General features: G+C 36.7%; 1 protein-coding gene across 3 annotated transcripts in view; it reads left to right on the top strand.

The window, feature by feature from the left end:
* Window positions 1–14,151, top strand: part of ERMARD (ER membrane associated RNA degradation) — a 40,218-nt gene extending 26,067 nt beyond the window's left edge. For all 3 annotated transcript variants that reach the window (XM_026705138.2, XM_087937910.1, XM_026705137.2), the window contains 9 exons: window positions 4–33; window positions 985–1,053; window positions 1,602–1,772; window positions 3,268–3,351; window positions 5,577–5,650; window positions 6,991–7,113; window positions 7,963–8,172; window positions 8,735–8,848; window positions 10,482–14,151. In XM_026705138.2, coding sequence (XP_026560923.1) covers window positions 4–33; window positions 985–1,053; window positions 1,602–1,772; window positions 3,268–3,351; window positions 5,577–5,650; window positions 6,991–7,113; window positions 7,963–8,172; window positions 8,735–8,848; window positions 10,482–10,686 — 1,080 coding nt within the window. In that variant the 3' untranslated portion in view covers window positions 10,687–14,151. The remainder of the gene's footprint in view (window positions 1–3; window positions 34–984; window positions 1,054–1,601; window positions 1,773–3,267; window positions 3,352–5,576; window positions 5,651–6,990; window positions 7,114–7,962; window positions 8,173–8,734; window positions 8,849–10,481) is intronic.
* Window positions 14,152–20,603: the final 6,452 nt, after the last annotated feature.

Below are 20,603 nucleotides of genomic sequence, written 5' to 3'. Positions count from 1 at the left end.
TAGTCATCTTCTCTGTATACAACTTTTGATGAAGTAAGTTCTTTATAAGATTCTTTGACTTATTTGATAAAGTGCTAGTCAATTCTTTTAAACTTGGCATGCTAAAATTAGCTAAAATTACAATATGGGATGTTCAGTGAAGGCTTTTTAAAAAATATATTATTAAGCTTTATATTACTATAACAGTCCGTGTTTCTTATTAGAAGAAAAGTAGAAACCATTCCATAAATGGGGAGAAAAAAAACTACAATTATAACAATGTGTCCTTCTTTGATAGGTCCAAATTAGTTCCAGATCAGTAATATTCAGTAGAGTTAGAATAATCCGGTTTAATATCCAAGATTGGGTACTGAATATTTATAGTGTAGAAGGCAGTATGTTACTCCTTGCTCATCTTAACTTGGGAGGGAATACAGTGCTTGCCAGAGAAATATATTTTTGTGGTCCCATATAAAGGCTATACTAGACTACTTTTTTCTTTAGAGTCTATTAATTTGACCAATTTCAATATATTTTATATATTTATTAAATTTATGTGCTGCCCATCCCACATCTCCAAATCTGTTCAATCTCTTATTCAGAAACTTATTATCTTATTTAACCAACGTGCTGTGACCTACATTCCACCAAGAAAAAGATGCATGCCATGTATTGTTCCATATGTTGGAATATGCATCTTGGAATATTATAAACCATATTGTTCTGAGCAGAAGCAAATAATAAAGTGAAATATCAACATGTACATTGTTCCCTGACCATTTTGTAAGGATGAAACCAGGATGTACTATTTTGCATTGTCAAGTTCTAGAAGAATCTAATATTTGCAAAAAAGATATAGCAAAAATATGAGCAAATGTTGCAAAGGCCAGAACGTAGTCAATAATTCTGCCTGATTTTCCTTAAATAAGTTTGCAGAGTTATTAAATCAAAACCTGTTTCATTCATTTTTAAATGTATTTCACATCCCTTATTTTTCCTGTGTAGATACTAGCAAAACAGTTGAATAACGAAGAAATGAATCAGCTCCCCATAGTCCTTGGTGAATCAGCAATGGTAATGTAATTAACTTTTGGGGTTTTTGTGTTTCAGCTGGGAATGCTGAATGCTTCTAGGTTCGCAAATTCATGCTCTGTACATGTTTCTGACAATAAGCCTAGTTGACTTTATAGATCTAAAAAGTCATTAATATAATTTCAGTGTATAATGCAGTGTTATCTTTAGTCAGTCTTACTTGGAAGACAGGAAACTACATAGATTTCTGTATTCATATGCAGCATACAGGCTTTTTAGATTGGGGGAGGAATTACATATTACCTTATTAGGCCACCATTTAAAAAAAACAACAGTCCAGTTATGGACATGTAAGAATGTTACACATATACAGAATTTGGCATTCAGTTTTCATTATCAAAGAAGGAAAATGATTTAAGTGGTTTCTTTCCAGCTATTGCAAAAAATGACAAGTAAGGGTTGCTATTTTGGGTTGGGTTTTGACTTCCCCCAAAGTTTTCTTTGGTGCATGATTATAAACAACCAGAATATTTGCAGTAGATCAAGTGATAAGAAGAAAAAAAAAATCATCTTATTGGCACATTTGGCAGGAATTTCTTTGGGATTTTTTGAACCATCAAGAAGGCCCACGTGTCAGAGACCATCTGAGCCATGGAGAAATTAACTTAAATCACTTCCCAAGAGAAATAGCAAATTCCATGCTTTCATTTTCTATTACACTCCTCTGCAGATTTTCACAGGATGACTTGACTTCCATTAAGGTAAGGAACATGCCAACTTACTTTAAATTTTAGAAATAGAGGTAGTCCTTGACTTACATCCATTCAATTAGTGACTGTTTGAAGTTACAATGGCACTGAAAACAGTGACATATGACAATTTTTCACACTTATGACAATTGCAGCATCCTCATGGTCACGTGATGTACATTGGGATTCACTTTAACATTTGGCAAGAAAAGTTGTAAAATGGGACAAAACTCAATGCATTTCTTACTGAACAGCATAAATCTTGTGCTCAATTGTAGCCATAAGTTGAGGACTACCTGTACATTAAAATCATGCTGTTGTAACTTTCTAATCCAAGTGTTTTTGTATTTAGAGTACATTGCCTCCCTGTTCCATATAGCATAGCATTTGTAAATCTCTCTTTATGGAGTCAGAGCAACTGTGGCCTACCTGTTAGTCCTAATTTTTGGATGGGCACTTGTTTACCATATTCCCTGAAAAATTACCGTATTTATCGGCGTATAACACGCACAGGCGTATAACACGCATTCCCTTTAAGAGGGAAATTTCAGGAAAAAAATATGGGGCGGGCGCAGCGCTGACATCACGTCACGACGCTGCGCCGCCGCTAGGCACTATTGGGAACGGGATCCCTTAAAGAGGATTCCGCTCCCTGGACATCGGCGTATAACACGCATACATCATTTGCCCCCTATTTTCAGGGGGAAAAAGTGCGTGTTATACGCCGATAAATACGGTATTTCTGAAGGGGAAATTTCTATCCTGAATATCATTTAATGTAACATAGAGGAATAAAGCCAGAAGGAAATTCAGTTATTTGTCTTTTTATATGGATTTTTAAAGAGGGGGGCAATGCGACTACATTTATTCCCCTTCCTAGTTTCTATTATCCTTATTAGCTTATTTATTTAGACTTCAGAGATTTCCTCACATCAGGTATGCATATGTAGGTAATACTTAATATTCATCACACTATTCCCTTTCAAGGTTATCAGTGTTATGCAAAGTGAGAAAAGGAGTATGAAATAATAAGCCAAGAAACTAAGGAATAATTCTTATACTAGGCATAAGAAAAAGAAAAGGAAAGATTTTATATGCATATACCACTCTGCTGTTGCATTTGAGGAGGAGCAATGACATGTAAAGTTCAGAAAAAGAGTAGAAAGTAGCAATCAAAAGAAATTGAAGGCAAAAAAAAGAAAAGTAAACATAACTAGTTTAACTATTAACTATTCACTGTATAAATACCTTTCTATCCTTGCAAATCACAATAGGATGCCTTTTATTCTTTAAAATTCTCATCTCTATCTTTTTGAGGATTGTTTCAACAAACAATTGCACAAATGGGGGGAGGGAGTATCTTGGTACTTTTATTTTGTAATAAACCAGTAAAATCGTTTCAGTGCATTGCCTTAATTTCAGCAGGAATTTATTTGCGAAAATGATTGAAATAAGATTGAAATCTCTTTGTTTTTTTGTCACTTACTTTAACATGTCTTTAAACCAGGAACACAAATCCTTAAAACTGTTAATGACTTGTGCAAATAATTACTGTACCAAGTTTCATCCAATAACTCAGCTTAAGAAACAGGTATGTAGTAGTCTTTTTTCCCATTGTTGCTATTGTGTATTGAATTTACAGGTGAAATTCAAAAAATTAGAATATCGTGCAAAAGTTTATTTATTTCAGTAATGCAACTTAAAAGGTGAAACTAATATATGAGATAGACTCATTACATGCAAAGCAAGATAGTTCATGCTGTGATTTGTCATAATTGAGATGATTATGGCTTACAGCTCATGAAAACTCCAAATCCACAATCTCAGAAAATTAGAATATTGTGAAAAGGTTCAATATTCTAGGCTCAAAGTGTCCCACTCTAATCAGCTAATTAAGCCATAACACCTGCAAAGGGTTCCTGAGCCTTTAAAGGGTCTCTCAGTCTAGTTCAGTAGGAAGCACAATCATGGGAAAGACTGCTGACCTGACAGTTGTGCAGGAAACCATCATTGACACCCTCCATGAGAAGTTGGATGTTCCCAAAGTGCTGTATCAAAGCACATTAATAGAAAGTTATGTGGAAGGGAAAAGTGTGGAAGAAAAAGGTGCACAAGCAGTAGGGATGACCGCAGCCTGGAGAGGATTGTCAGGAAAAGGCCATTCAAAAGTGTTGGAGACTTTCACAAGGAGTGGACTGAGGCTGAAGTCAGTGCATCAAGAGCCACCACACGCAGACAGATCCTGGACATGTGCTTCAAATGTCATATTCCTCTTACCAAGCTGCTCCTGAACAACAAACATCAGAAGCGTCTTACCTGGGCTAAAGAAGAACAGAACCGGTCTGTTGCTCAGTGGTTCAAAGGCCCCCTTTTCTGGTGAGAGCAACTTTTGCATCTCATTTGGAAACCAAGGACCCAGAGTCTGGAGGAAGAATGGAGAGGTACACACTACAAGATGCTTGAAATCCAGTGTGAAGTTTCCACAGTCTGTGTTGATTTGGGGAGCCATGTCATCTGCTGGGGTTGGTCCACTGTGCTTCATTAAGTCCAGGGTCAATGCAGCCGTCTACCAGGAGATTTTGGAGCACTTCATGCTTCCTTCCACAGATGAGCTTTATGGGGAAGCTGACTTCATTTTCCAGCAGGCCTTGGCACCTGCCCACACTGCCAAAAGCACCAAAACCTGGTTCAATGACCATGGATTTCTGTGCTTGATTGGCCAGCAAACTCGCCTGACCTGAACCTCATAGAGAATCTATGGGGCATTGCCAAGAGAAAGATGAGAGACATGAGACCGAACAATGCAGAAGAGCTGAAGGCCACTATTGAAGCATCCTGGTCTTCCATAACACCTCAGCAGTGCCACAGGATGATAGCTTCCATGCCATGCCGCATTGAGGCAGTAATTGCTGCAAAAGGGGCCCAAACCAAGTACTGAGTACATATGCATGCTTATACTTTTCAGAGGTCCGATATTGTTCTATGTACAATCCTTGTTTTATTGATTGTATGTAATATTCTAATTTTCTGAGATTGTGGATTTGAGGTTTTCATGAGCTATAAGCCATAATCATCTCAATTATGACAAATCACAGCTTGAACTATTTTGCTTTGCATGTAATGAGTCTATCTCACATATTAGTTTCACCTTTTAAGTTGCATTACTGAAATAAATGAACTTTTTGCACGATATTTTAATTTTTTGAGTTTTACCTGTATACCAGCAGCTTTACATTGAATAAAATAATAAAATGTTATAAATTGAATTCAGTGTAATATTCAATTAAAATAAATTGAATATTATTAAATTGAATAGACATATTAATTAATATTGCTTTAAATCATGTTGATGAAAGTGTGAGATTTGCACATATAAAACAACCCAGCCTGAATGGTCCTTAGTGTTCTCTGACCTTGGTTGTTTTCTTGCAGACGTTTCATTATCCAAACTAGGTTAACATCATCAGTACCAGTCCAGCATGTTAAGTGAATATTTGACAGAAAGCAACTGAGGTTTTATTGAAATTATAGACAGCCACAGAAATTTAATCAGGTGTAGATCTATATTGCTTGTGAGTTCCATTTCAGAAGATGTGTTGATCTGTAGTCAGGCAACTTTCTTAGTAAGAGAAGGCAGAATTAGAACAAGCAATTGCAATAGCTTTTAACTTATTCTAAAGATGGCTTTGATTACATCTTTGCTGATTTCGAGGCCCTGCAATGCAACATGTTTGAGACACTGGGAATTTCTTGAATCATTAGTTTAATGAAAGTAGGATAGTTAGGTTGTTCTGTAATTTTTGTTTTTCTTTCTAGATACTGAACTGCATAAAAAGTATCACCTCTTGGCCAGATTTTCCTATGGGGCTTAAAGAGCAAGAAATTTCAGGGTAATACCTTTTTCCTCCTTCCTTTCTTGGAGTTATAACCATGGGATTGAAATAAATAGTTGATGAATTTACTTTTTTGATAATTGCATTGATGATCATCACCAGTCACAGTGGACTCAACAGCCTCAAAACAAGTCTTTATGGCTTGTAAAAACACTTCCACCTATTGTAAGATGGTGCCAGCCTCTCCCAACTCCCCATGACATGTAGGGTTCTTAGCAACCTGTTCATATTTATGACTGCTTGCCAAGTGCCCTACAGTAATGTGATCACCATTTGCAATCTCCGGAGCCTTCTTCCCCAGAAAATCAATGGGAAAGCCAGCAGGGAAGGTTGCAGATAGACCATTAGATTTGAGCTCCATTCCCCTAGCATACCGTATCAGCATTTCTGCCCTTCCAGACAGGACAATCAAGTGAACACCAGTGTTCTGAGCCTCTCAGAACAATGGCATTTGCTAGCATTATTATCAGATTTAAGATTTGTTCTTCCAGCATGTTGAAGGATTTCTTCTCTGGAAGGGAAATATCTTGACCTGCTGGAAGAATGAACTTCAAATCAGATAAAAATGCTAACAAATGCAATCATTCTCATGATTGTTCTCCTGGTGGGCGAAGAATACAAGTTTGCTTTCAGGTAGATATGAAACACTATTTGGCAATAAATGTTATTCTCAATGCTACAAGTGTCTGTCACTAGATAACTCCAATTTGGACTACAGTCATTCTCTAGAGACTGAGTTGAAGGCTATTTTAAAATCAATAAATACCACCCTGGGAGAAATACGTGTGTCTCAGTTAGATGCCAAGCACAATGAAGATACAGAGAAAGAGAGGACTAAATGAATTCTTTTATTTTATAAGGGATACATACTAACGGTCAGACAAATTATCTGGAAATAACTTTTTTTTAAGGGAACAATTCTCCTTGTTGTAGGGCAGGAGTGAACAGTCTGAGGTGTGTATAAGACGCTGAAACTCTTGGCTGCATTCCACAGAGAACATGAAATAAAACATTATCAAACTGCCCAAAGATAGATAAATAAGATTAAATGCAAATTTGGAGAGGAATTATATTAATGACTTTTTTTTTCAATGTAAATCAAAACTTAAATCTAATTTAGTTTTTATTCAGATTCATTCACTATTTCATGGACCCAGCCAATTCAAAGGCTCAGTGCAGCCTTCACAGTGCAATATTTCTGCTCAGTTTTCCATATATCAAATGGGGATTGTTGGAATGTAAAGTGTTTATTGTAGTAAAATGAATACTTATTTATGTCTTAAAGAAAACTAAATCTTGGGTGAGTTTCTATTGTAACAATTTATTTTTATTTTTAGGTCAGGAAAAGATACTGCCCCCTGTATTCTTATGATCAATGATATTTTGTCTCAACTGCAGCCCTATTTGACTATGAATGTTACACTATTAGGTGATCCTGTAAACAATCTGCTAACTGAAAAGTAAGTTTTATAAGATATTCCAGGCCTTTTTTCAAATATGAGAACACATTTTATTCTATTAATGCTTTATCATCCTTTGGAGCAAGGGTTTTCAAACTTGACAGCTTTAAGACTTGTGGACTTCAACTCCCAGAATTCCTCCTCCAGTCATGTTAGCTCAGGAATTCTGGGAATTGAAATCCATAAGTCTTAAACTTGCCAAGTTCGAAGACCCTTGCTTTGGAGTTTTGTTTATGTTAAAAATCATAATACAACATTCAGATATTTACTGGATCATATCCAAGGAAAATTTTAGTTTTGCATAATACATCATTCCAGCCATTTTTGTTTTAAATCATGATGCAGACCTTTGCATTACATTGTGGAAATTGAGCCGGTTCTGGCTTATTCAATAAACCATGGATAAATTAATATGATATATGAATGCAACCATTATGTTGTTTAGCATGCATATATTATAAAGTGCCTGGAGGTGTCTGGAGATTCTCAGTCATCCAGGTCATGGTTATCTCAAAAGTGCTTTTTCAAGAGGCAACTGAACTTTCTGTTTTTTTCCTTTGAAGACATTTCACTTCTCATCCAAGAAGCTTCTTCAGCTCTGTGCCTGAAGTTGGCTTGTCTCTATTACCTGTAATTGAATTACCTGCAGTTTGGATTTGAATGACATTAGAAGCTGCATTTAACAAAAATGGAAATATACTTCCAAATTCCTTATAGTTACACTAGAGATGTACTGAAAAATATTTATTTAATATGGAAGTACCCATAACTTGGTGTACATTTGTAGAAAACAGCTGATATTTGCTATAAGTAATAACTAATTTTAGTGCAACCTTTTGTTCTGTTCAGGTTGTTGATTGAACTTTGTAGCAAGCACATTCATACCCTTTATTCTCCACGAACTATCCTGGAAACCATTGTGGTGCTTCGCCAGATAAGCACTCATTGCCATCATGTGTCGCGTCAAGTCATTTCAGTTTGTGAAACCAGATATGAACAGTGGATAAACAAGTCACTAAGATCGCGCCAACGACTTAACTTTTTGCGCATGAGAAGAAGGTGGGAAGTAGCTTACTTTAAAGAGAAGGAGAATTTTAATGGAAGGTGATTTTAAAATAAACTAAGAAAGGAATTTCTGTACTGTACAGAAGGACAAATTTATAATACTGATCTGATCTTCCTTTAGTTGTCATGAAAGGTTCTTGTTGAATTGAGTCAAATTTAGCAGTATGTTAATGTAACTAGAATATCAGGATAGAGCTAGGGAAATCTAGGTTCACTTAGCTGATGCTGACTAGTCTTCAGCTGGTAAACAAATTTTAATCTGATTTTCTTAGGAGTAATGCCTTAAATTCTTAGGAGGAAAAATGGGATATAGATTTAATAAATGGTGAAGTTTGTGGTAATTTGGAACAGAATGTGAGCTTAATAAGAGAAGCTGATTAAAATATTAAAAAATAAGGGAGTATTCCAGCTAATTGCTATTCACTTTCCTTCTCCCTCTTTTTATACTATATGTTTTCCAAATGCCCTTCTTCACTTTATTATTTTGGGTCCATGTAATATTATTTTAGTGTATGTTTTTAGATGTATATTTAATTACTTGTTTTTTTCCGTCCAGTATCAAACTTCTGTCTCCAGTTTTTCAACTAGTTTTAATCTTGATTACATTGGAGCTAGCGAACATTGATATGATTTGCAGAAAAAATACTTTTGAATATCAACAGTACTTAAAGTGAGTATATTTTTTTGCAGAATGTTCTAGTATTAGTTTTTTTTTTTAATTTATAATCATCTAACTGATAATTCCCAGTAATTTACAATTATTTGCATTATTATATCATTATATTTGAAAAGAATTCTGTCTCTAAAGATGCACATTAAGGATATCATTGCATTTGAAATATATTTCTTAATTTGTTGTTCTTGCTGCTGCTTTTTTAAAAAATATATACATTCTGCTAGGACTGAATTGGATTTAGAACCATGGTATATATAAAACATGGTATTTTCAAAGTTATAAAATGGTACAGATTTAATGCTGTCATAGTTTTTTATGTGGTATTTGAACTTGGCACTCATTATTTCAAACTGCAGTCCTACACATATTTTAATCAGCAGGGGAAGATACAGTGAGAAACTGCAAACTGACTATTTGAAAGGGCGGTGGGCAAGTTGCTAGCTGATCGCATTTTCCATTTGCAGACTTAAGAAGGCAGTGGTAATTCTTTTAGCTAAATGTAAGTGGACGTCAGCTCCCAGCATGCTTAACATTGACCATATTGAATGGGAAATTCTGGGAGTTGAAGTCTACATATATACAAAGGTTGCCCCATTTGAGAAACTTCCAATATTTGTTCCTTTTTGGGATTGGATGACAGAAAGAAGAAGGAGCGTTCAACTATGGAACTGCAGACTTAGACTAGACAGCAGGGAAGTAGGGCAGACTGATAATGCTATGTAGGAATTCATTCCTGCCAACCAGATATGTCATCTGTTATGTGTAGGCTACTGAATTAGGGTGCCTGGGACAATGTAAGAATATAGCTAATGTACTATGTACCCCCTAACCCAATATTTTGCCTACTTGAAGTAATAGCGTTGATCTAAGACACGTTGGTGGAGCATCATAGCTTTCTTGTCCCACAGGATTTCATTATTCATGTAAAGTTTTCTCAGTTAAGGGTAACTAAGGATTTCACATTCTGTATAGTGATCAAGGTCCTATTATAATTAATCGTCTGGGCTCATGTTTGCAGATTGCTTATTTTTCTGATCTGTGGTGTTCCATAGGATTCTGTCTTATGCAACCATGTACTTCAACACCTACATGTAGCTTCTATGGGAAGTTTGGGACCATTACTTTGCTAATAATACCAAGGAAAAAGTATTGTCTTGGGTAACTGTGGAGTTGCACTGGACTTCTCTTTTTCACTGTTTATAAAATCTACTTAGATGTATTTCCTTTGTAGTCTATTTAACTATTAACTAATGTACAGTAATTTAATTTGCTTTTAGCTTAAATTGTGTTTTAATGTACAGTAATTTAATTTGTTTTTAGCTTTAATTGTGTTTTAATTTTGTAAGTACTCATTTGAATAGAAAGCTAGTCCAAATACTTAAAATCAAATGATGGTTCATTTATAATGAATCGAGGTAACTTCTAACTTAATATCCAACAAAATTGTATTGGGTGTGTCTATTACTCTATCAGCAAAAGCAAAAATGAGTTAAAAGCTTGCCAGATTTATTATGGCATAAATGATTTATGATGGTAGGGCATTTTCAAATGATTTACAAATAACTTAGTTTTTGAAATAATTTTAATCAAATGTATTGACATAATTTCATTTTGTTTTTCCTCCTAGGTTCCTCAAACTGATTTTACAGTATATTGAGAACTTGGTGACTTACACAAGTCCAGAAAAAAATAAATGGGATGAAACCATAGTGCTTACACACAAATCATTGATAAAAATCAGAATCTTTCTAGGAAGGGAACTGATGCTTGTACAGTTAGCTGAAACCAAGAATACCGTTAGTCCTCATCAGAATTCTATAGGCTTAACTTAAACAGGCATTCCTCCTTTCTCCCCAATTTATTGCAGATCAACATTTGCAAAAACTATGTGCATACGTTCTCCAATACAGTGGTGTGTGGATGCGAGTATGAAAGAATTTTCTTTGCAAAAACATAAAATTTGTAGAAAAGCCACTTTTTTCTGTAGGATGTGGGTGGATGTTTGTAACAGTCAATGGATTACTGGATGGATTGATGGAAAAATGAATAGGTTTGACCACATTAGTAAAATCAATATTGTTGCTGCTGTAAATATAATTTTATTTTTACTAAAGTATATTAGATATATTACCATAAATATGTTTTAGTAATATACAAATATGTATGTATGTATGTATGTACGTATGTTTGTATGTATGTATAGTTAGCTTTGTTCGGGTATTTTCCCACGTCATTATAGTTGTGCTTTTAAAGTTGTAGCAATGTTTCGGCAGAATCTCATCTGCCATCATCAGGCTTCTGTATCGTGTTCGTTTCTGAGTCAGACTTTTACAGTTAGTCTGACTCAGAGACGAACACAATACAGAAGCCTGATGATGGCAGATGAGATTCTGCCGAAACATTGCTACAACTTTAAAAGCACAACTATAATGACGTGGGAAAATACCCGAACAAAGCTGAATACCATACATACATACATACATACATACATACATACATACATACATACATACGTACAGTATATATTTACAAATGTGATTTGTAAATTATTATTTTTAAAAAAATTCTCTGATTTGTTGTTTGAAAATGTTATTGCCTATTTCTCAGAACTCATTCTGAATTCAGATTAATATTTAATTATCGTTGTGATAATTTGACTAGTCAGAATTGTACTGGGCATATGCATAGTGCATAGTACATCTCACAATTCTTTTACACCAGTCTTTGGAATTCTTGTTCTGACTGGTGCCTCTTGCACAGTGTTCTTGTATGACTGCATGGAAATTCTGGTCTCAATTGCCCTTGTAAGTTGAAGACTGCATTAAAAACAAAAAAGTCTATGGTAATATGACAGTTAACTTCTTACCAGGAAACTAAACACAAGGTGGCAGTGTAGGACAACATATACTCCCTTTTTTTACAACCTGAAGAACAACAATCAAACAGAAAATAAAACCACAAGAGTACAAAGTTAGAAACCACATTACCTCCATTTTACCCAGGAAAAAGTAGCTTTCTAAATAAGGGAATATCAAAAGTGCAGGACTAAACATTCTCCTGTCAAATGCATTCTTCCTAGTCTTAAATATGCTGGGAATCCATCATTCAAATAATGCACTCTTTCTCTGCCAAAACAAAATCATTGTACTATATAGAAAGTTAGACTCAGCTTACATGGCCTTTTCCAAGTTGATGATCCTTTCATCTAATTATTGTCGAACTATATCTACTTTATATAAGTGTACTCATAAGGATATTATAATGTAGTTTTCTCACCTGCTTGAAAGCCACTAACATATAATTGAAACTAAAGATGAACTAATCAAATATAGTAGTAGTCATCAACAGTTCTGTGACCCTTCAAAGTTCTGATGGTACTTAACGAGAGGTACTTACGATGATCCTCAAAGTTCTGGCCATTGCAACATCTCCATAGTCACATGATTGCAATTCAGATGCTTGGCAACTGGCTCACACTTACAAAGTTGCAAGCATCTTGCATAGCAATGGCCATCTGCAACCTTCCCTGCCAGCTTCCCATAGGCAAAATCCATAGGAAAGCTGCCAGGGACAGTTGCAAGTCACCCCCATCACACTTTCTCCCGAGGAATTGTGCTTTAGGATATGATATCCCAGGACTCCCATACTTCATAGCACTCGCCCACGATCTCTAGCATGTGTGCACTTGCAGCATCCCCTTGCTTGCCCACACTCTGTAGATGCATTCTCCTGCAGCAGTCTCCTGGCCTCCGTGCTCCTGGCTTGAGGCTCTCATTTCATCCTGCTTAATGACCTGCATGGTCCTGGGGTTAATGCAGTTGCCATGATTGCCAATATTAAGCAATATGGTTACGTGACATTACACTCCATGACTGTATCACTTAACAATAGAAGTTCCGTTCCCGGTTGCTATCCTAACCCAAGGACTATCTATATGAGATTGAAAGAAAGTATCAGGTTGTTTTTATCAGACCTGATCACTACAGCTATGACCCATCAAATAGTTATTCAATTGGAACCAGTGTTATTCGAATGCTTCTATTTTAACCCTTTTCTCCTTTGCCGTGGGGAGGATTTAAAATAGGACGTCACATTTTTAAATGTATGGGTGTTCTTGACAGGATGGCAAGTAAATGAGGGAGAACATTTGATATCCTTGGAGAAGCTGAATCATACTATAGCATTGGGTAATGTTGGGTGTGCCCACAACAAATGGCATGAAGGTGCTACAGAACTGGTAAAGAAATACCGTAGATTTGATTGTGGTTTTTTTTTTTAAAAAATGAATTATTTATTTTTATTTATTTATTTTGTCAAGTGATTATAAGATAATAGGTACAAGTATAAACATAGTTATGAATACATGAAATGGATACATATAAGAAAAATAAAAAGAAACAATAGGACAGGGACAGTCAGCACGTTAGTGCGCTTATGCACGCCCCTTACATGATAAACATTGCTCTGGGGAGGCACCAAAGGAACAATTACAGATACAATAGCCGTTAAATTGATGGCATGTCTAGCATCCCTATATATATATAAAATATATATATAAAAATAGGGTATCTTTCAAGTGATGAATAATGGCTTGTGGGTTGGCGAATAAATATTGCCAGTGTGTAGATGTGCAGAATTGCTTTTCTAGACCTAGGATTTCATGAAGAGCCTTCTACATTTGAAGTTAATTTCCATTCAACCTAATAGTCATTTTTGGATAAAAGGATTCCTAGCTTAGGAGAATTCAAACACCAATCTGTATTTTTATCCGATGATTTGGCTCATTTGGCCTCCATTTTTCTAGCTTTGTTAGGTGAATGGGAGATCAATCCCAAAATAATTCTTTAAAAGACTATTTCTCAATCAGAATTCATCCCCATCCTGCCTTCCAAGAACTCTTTCATTTTTGGTATCTGAGATGGGTAGCTGGATAATAAATGATTACACTAAAAAAATCAATATACTGTTTTGTACTTTTTAAAAAAAATTGGAGCTGAGACAGGTCTAAACCTCACACTGAATGCTACAGAGACAATACCTGACTTTATTATTTCCTTCAATGCACTTAACAAAGCATCTGTTAACAACTGGGTGCCTGTATCTAGGAACTATGCATTGCAGAGCTTTTTCTGGTACCTTTTCCAATCTGGGTTCTCAGAGAATTTTATCTCTCGATTTATCATCATTTTTATCATGCTGGTAGAATCTGATGTGAACTGATGTTCAAAAATTCGGGTAATGTATCGTCTCAATATATATTGTATAGCAGAAATAAAATTGATATATTAAAAAAAAAAGCTGCAACTTTAGTGAGATTCACACTCCACCATTCTGTTGTTTCAATATTCATTTTCTTCCTTCTCCCATAAATATGTTGCCAACTGGTATAAACAGCCATCAGAGAAGTTTATCAATTTCTCTATTTAATCTTTATGTGGAAGAGTTTGCTTCTTTGCACCCCATCCCTAGTAGCATGCACCCTGTCCTATGCTGACATAATGCCATATATCCCAATTTCTTCATTGGAATGTTTAAACAAGGAACAACAATATACTTTCTAATGCCATAGCTTCAGTGTTACAAAGGCCAGCAGGTGTGTTTGCTTGGAAAGATAACCTGTTTCCACATCTGCTGATAAGACTAAATAATCTAATTCTTGTGATTTAGTTAATATTTCCCTCTTCAGCCTGCTGTGTACACAGAGGCATACTGGTTAAACTGTCTACAACAGTAGGACACTGTGCATGGCACTGTTTTGTATGATATTATCATCCTCTCACCTGGTGCCTTTAATTAAACATCTCTTTAATCATTGTACAAAAATTAACAAGTGTTGGCTCCCATTTGTTTTAGTCCTATCTTTAAGAAAAGTCATAACCAAGTCATAAATAGTCATATCAAGGGCTACTGAGTTGAAGAACAAGCACCCCAGAAATCCTCACAAAAGTCCTAGATAAAAACTTAGATTTTTTTTTCTGTCTTTCTTTCATATATCTCATCTCAACCTTTATAACCTCTCTGCAACCATTAGTGGCTTCTCTGTTTGGATCATCTCTTTATTGACTCCTTAGTCACTTTTATGGCAACACACAATTTCTTATTTTACCTTGCTTTACTCTTAAGTTTCAAGTATTGTTTTCTTGTGATCTGTTTTTCCAAAGCCATCTATTTGAGGAATTGGTTTATTTTTTAAAAAAAAGTTTAAAAAGCAATCTAAAAGGCTAGCACGAAGAAAGAATCACAAACTGAAACATAATATATAATTTAAATTATTGATCCATCCAAAGGCTGAGCATCAGTTAGACCAGTGTTTCTCAAACCCAGCAACTTTAAGAGGTACTCAATTCCTAGGAATCCTCAGCCAGAATAGGCTAATTCAATAAAACCAATAAAATGTTGAAATGAGGAGAGGGAGAAAAAGGAAAAAATGTCAAAACTAATGCAGACATAAGGAACTCGATAAAACCAATAACCAAAAAAGTTCCTTCCATGTAGATCGGGGTATCAAACTCACGGTGTCACGGTGGTGTCACATGATGTATCACTAAACCATGCATGGGCGTGGCCAGTGCGTGACACATCTAGCCCACGGGCAGGGACTTTGAGATCCCTGATGTAGATGCTACTCTGAGTATAAAGAGGAGGGGAATGTAAAAAAAAGCTCATTAGCTCATTAGTTTCAGTATTCCAGGTGTGGTCCCACTAGGGATTCATAAAGCAGTAGTAATATTTCACGTGATTTTGTATAGAATCAAAATCATGTGAAGTATTAGTACCACTTTATAAAGCCCTAGTAGAGTGGTCGCCAACCAGTGGGCCGGGGACCACTGGTGGTCTGCGAGAAAATTTTGGTGGTCTGCAGAGAAATGTCACCCCAAAGCACCCCGCAAAGCAGGCTGCATGGGAACAAAAGGCTGCACTGCTCAAATGGCCTGCAGGAACACAAGGCTTGCGTAATTTGCATTGAGAACAACATGAGGTAGTGAGGGGAGCGGGGGAAAGGGCAGAGAGGGGGACTTACTCCACTCACTCCACGCACCTTGCCTGGCTACTGGGCTGCTTCTTTCCACTTCTTCTGCTTTTGGCTGCATGCAAGGAAAGCAGCAAAGTCCTTTCTCTCCCCCAAACTCCACCAGAAATGAGTCTTTGGGACCCTGAAGGCATCCTGCTCCAAGAGAATGCACCAGTGTGACAAGTCTCACAAAGACTCATTTCTGGCAGAGTTTGGGGGAGAGAAAGAAAGACTTCTGCTGTTTCTGCTGCTTTCCTTGCATGAAGTCAAAAGTCCCTCTCTCTCTCCGCCCCCCCTCCCCGGAGAACAGAGCTGGAGACAGTATCCTGCAATCCCAAATAAAGAATGATCGATTGGTAGGAAACCGGGGTGGGGAATTTTCCTGCAGACTTTTTGGGGGATTTTCCCAGGGTCTGGTCCATGGGATTTAAAATTATGAGTTTGGTGGTCCCTGAGGTCCAAAAAGCGACCCATGCCCTAGTAAGAGCACGTCTGAAATACTGCAATTTTGGTCACCACACTACAAAAAAGATGTTGAGACTTTGGAGAAGAGCAACTAAGATTATCAAAGACCTGAAGACTAAAACATATGAACAACAATTGCAGGACTTGGGTTTGGCTAATCTAAGAAAAAAAGAATTAGGAGTGACATGATAGCAGTATTCCAATATTTGAGGGGCTGCCACAAAGAAGAGAAGGTTAAATTACTCGAGCACCAGAGGGCAGGACAAGCAACCATAGTTGGAAACTAATCAAAGCATTAAGGAGAAACTTCCTAATAGTGAGGACATTTAATCTGTGGAACAGCTTGTCTCCAGAAATCATGGGTGCTTCATCACTGGAGGTTTTTAAAAAGAGACTGGACAGCCGCTTGTCTGAAATGGTATAGGGTCTCCTGCTTGGGCAGAGGGCTGGACTACAAGGCCCCCAAGATCCCTTCCATCTCTATTTTATTCTATTTTCTTACAGTCTGAGCAGAATCACATGAGACCCAGGAGATGTAAGTAACTTTGGGTTACCAGTCCAGTTTGAGAAAAAGTAGCATTATATACAGTACCTGATCTTTTAAAGCCAACTATAATTTAACCTGAGAATGCAGAATACACTATATTAAGGCAATCAAGGTCAATTTTAACTGGAGGAATGGTTGTGGTTGGTATACCAGCCAGAACTGGTCCTTGTGCTATACCAGTTTTTCTTCCATTCTGTCCCTTCAAAGTTTATTTATGGTTCCTGCTCTTTTCTATACTTGTCATGTGCCAGTCTTCAACTCTGTAAGTCTTGGGTTTATTTTCCTTCTTATCTAGGACTTCTTAATGTTGATTTTGTCATTTTTGTGTTTGTTAGATAATGCAGTAGTCCTCATGAAGGAGAACAGGAAGCCGTTCATTTCTGATTATCCATTTTCATCCATTCTAGTGAAGATGTATTTCACCATCTGTTGGCAGAAAGGCAAAATAACTAGGAATCCCACACATAAACTTTTTTTAAAAAAAATGCAAGCATTATACCTAGGGCATCGTGATTACTTTTTATATTTTTGTAAACACAGCCCACATTTTCAAAAATCTCAACATTTAGATGTTTTTTAGAATTACTACACTAATATAAGTGTTGATGAGGAACATACCTTATTTAAACCTACGTGTAGTAAACCATTTATGGGGGTAAGTGAACCAGTTTCAAATCTACTGTACATCATCATCCATTAGTAAGTACAAGGGAAAATGCAGATAGTACTCAACTTCAGTTGGGACTAGGATTTCCACTGCTAAACAAGGCAGTTGTTAAGTAATTCATGCCCTTTTTTATAATTTATTTTGCCTTTGTTGTTAAGTAAATCACTGCACTTGTTAAGGGATTCACACAGTTGTTAAATGAATCTGGCTTCCCCTATTGGCTTCGCTTCTGTTTTATATGCCAGTTTCCAAGCATCTGAATTTTTATCCCTTGATTGTGAGGATATTGTGATGGTCGTAAGTGCAAGGACCAGTTATAGGGCACGTTTTTCAGTGTGATAACTTCAAAAGATCACTAAACTAATGGCTGTAAGTCAAGGACTATCTGTAACTGTAACAGCCTCCTTTTCTTTAGCTTATGATAATGATGCAAGAATGATAATATTAAAGTTTTTTATTTATGCACATACCCAAATTTCCTTGAAGTGCTGGAAATCAGCCTGTCAGGGGAATTTCTCTCCTTCCCAAATAATAAATGTTGAAGGAATGTGAACTGCATTTCTAATGTGTTAATCTCTGAGGAGATTTCTCTCCTAAGTATACTGTAAATGAAAGCTTGTTATGAATGTAAATATTAATTATACATTGAGAACCAGGAACTGTTTTTACTCAGAGCTCGTTAGCTTGCTAATTATCATAATTATCATACAAGAGAGAGAGGAAGAAAGCAAAAGCAAGAGACTGTGATTAACGTTGGTAATTTGCCTTGGCTTTTCTCTATGGTGACCATTTTCGTTTGAGGAAAATTAATTCTGTAGCATCATCACTAGCTAGACTCTTTATGTCCTCCCCCTACACAACACACACACACACACACACACACACACACACACACACACACACACACACACATCTGTGTTCCAACCAAATGCACGGCTAATGCGGGCCTGGCATCTTTCCCATCGCTCAATATCTTGCCCTGTTGTGAATCTGAAGGGCAAAGAAAAGCTGTTTCTCTCTTTCCCTCAAAACCAATGAGAAATCAATGTTGGCTCCTGCCAGTTCATTGCCATTTTCACAGGTAGCATAATGTACAGTCCTCACCTGCTTATTGCAGACCTCTCCTCTCCTGGACAAACAACCCAGACTGGGGTATTCAAGCATCTTTCCCTTAGCTTTCTTATTCATTCCAGGGACACTATTTTTCCATGATTAAAGCTCTTGATAGTCATCTTAGGGGAAAAATACTTACCTCACTATATATATATATATATATACATATACATATACATATATATCTTAAGTTTTCACGGGTACTTACATGTATGGTATTCAGCTTTGTTCAGGTATTTTCCCACATCATTATAGTTGTGCTTTTAAAGTTGTAGCAACGTTTCGGCAGAATCTCATCTGCCATCATCAGGCTTCTGTATTGTGTTCGTCTGTGAGTCAGACTTTTACAGCCATTTCTGTTTTAAATTTGGGGCTCGCCTACTGCTGTGCCAGAATGGTTTTTTCTTCATCCTGATTAGTTGGGAGTCTTGGTCTGTGTTTATTGGTCTTGGAGTTTGCTGTGTTCTGCTTGATTGGTGTTTCTAATATCTTCTGTCTATTTTGTGGCTTTTTTGTCTTGATTGGCTGGAAACATTGTGTTCCTGTATTGGAGGCTTTTAGTGCAACTTGGCTCTGAGAAAATAGACAGCTATCATTTATTAGGAAGCTAGGTTTCATCTGGGTGCCTGGTTGGGGTGTGTTTGAGCTGGAGGTATCAGGGGGGATCTGTTTGTGCCCAGGTGTTTGCCTGGCTTGTGGTGTGGAGATTTTGTTTGTTTGTGAGTGCAGGCTTCCAAATAATTGACAGTCTGGTGGAATCATCTCTTCTTTTCATGCTTTCAGGTCTTTTTTCAATCTCTATGGCTTCTCTGATAATTCTGTGGCTGGCATTTTCTATAGTGGCTAGGGTTTTGGTGCCATTGAAGTTGATGCTATGACCTGTGGCTTTCATGTGTTGGACTGGTGAGAAAGTGTGTTCCAGCTTTTTGACTGCATTTTTGTGTTCATCCAGGTGGGTACTTATTCTTCTATTGATCTGTCCCATGTATGTGGCAGGGCATGATGCACAGGGGACTTCATATATGCCTTGGTTTTCCAGGTCAATTTTATCTTTGGGGTTTCTAAGGAGGGCTGCTATTTCTCTGTCTGTTTTGAAGGCAGTCTTGATGTGATGCCTGCGTAGTATCTTACTGATTTTGTCTGTAGTATCTCTTATGTATTATATATATATGGGGGTGGAGATGGGGTGGAGCCAACTAGAAGTGGTATTTACCAGTTCTCCAAACTACTCAAAATTTCCTCTACCGGTTCTCCAGAACCTGTCAGAATTGGCTGAATACCACCTCTGATTATATTACATCACAGATTATTATATACTGTATATATATATTACATCACAAACTATTAGTGGATGGAGATCACTTTTGCAAGAGAACTAATGCAGTGCTTTTGCACCTCTTGCTAATCAGCATCTGGAGTCCATTTGAGCTGCTAGTTGACTCCTAGCACCAGTTGAATGAGCCATTGCCTTACCCAAACAATTGTCTACCTTGTAGGAGCATAGATGGCGAGTTTGCACAGAATCCCATCATTGTGAGAAATAAGGAAGGTAACTCAGAATTCTTGCTGTCTGAGGTTGCCCTGGCAAGACAGCCCTAGAGAGAAGGGAGAGGGTGGATGGACTCCTTTTCTCTTGGCATCCCAGAGAGTTATAAAGACAGCTTTTTAAAAGGGGCATTTGCTTTCCAAATGGAGATTGACTAACTGTTTTAGTTGTGTTATGCAGGAGCAAGGAGACTGAATTTACATTTATGATTATTTCATATTTTTATTGTTAATTACCTGGAATCAAATTACCTGGAGTAAACTGGAATCTTCTAATAAATAACAGTTAATATGTAGAAATAAGAACTAACTAAGGAGAAATTTCCTGACAGTGAGAACAATTAGTGGAATGGTTTACCTTCTGAAGTTGTGGGTACTCCATTATTGGAAGTATGTCTGG

The sequence above is a fragment of the Pseudonaja textilis genome, chromosome 1, assembly GCF_049901715.1.
Source record: "Pseudonaja textilis isolate UNSWEBS1 chromosome 1, rPseTex1.2, whole genome shotgun sequence".
NCBI classification, from domain to species: Eukaryota; Metazoa; Chordata; class Lepidosauria; order Squamata; family Elapidae; genus Pseudonaja; species Pseudonaja textilis.
Note: the sequence above shows the minus strand (reverse complement) of the source record. Positions and strands in the feature narration are given on the sequence as shown.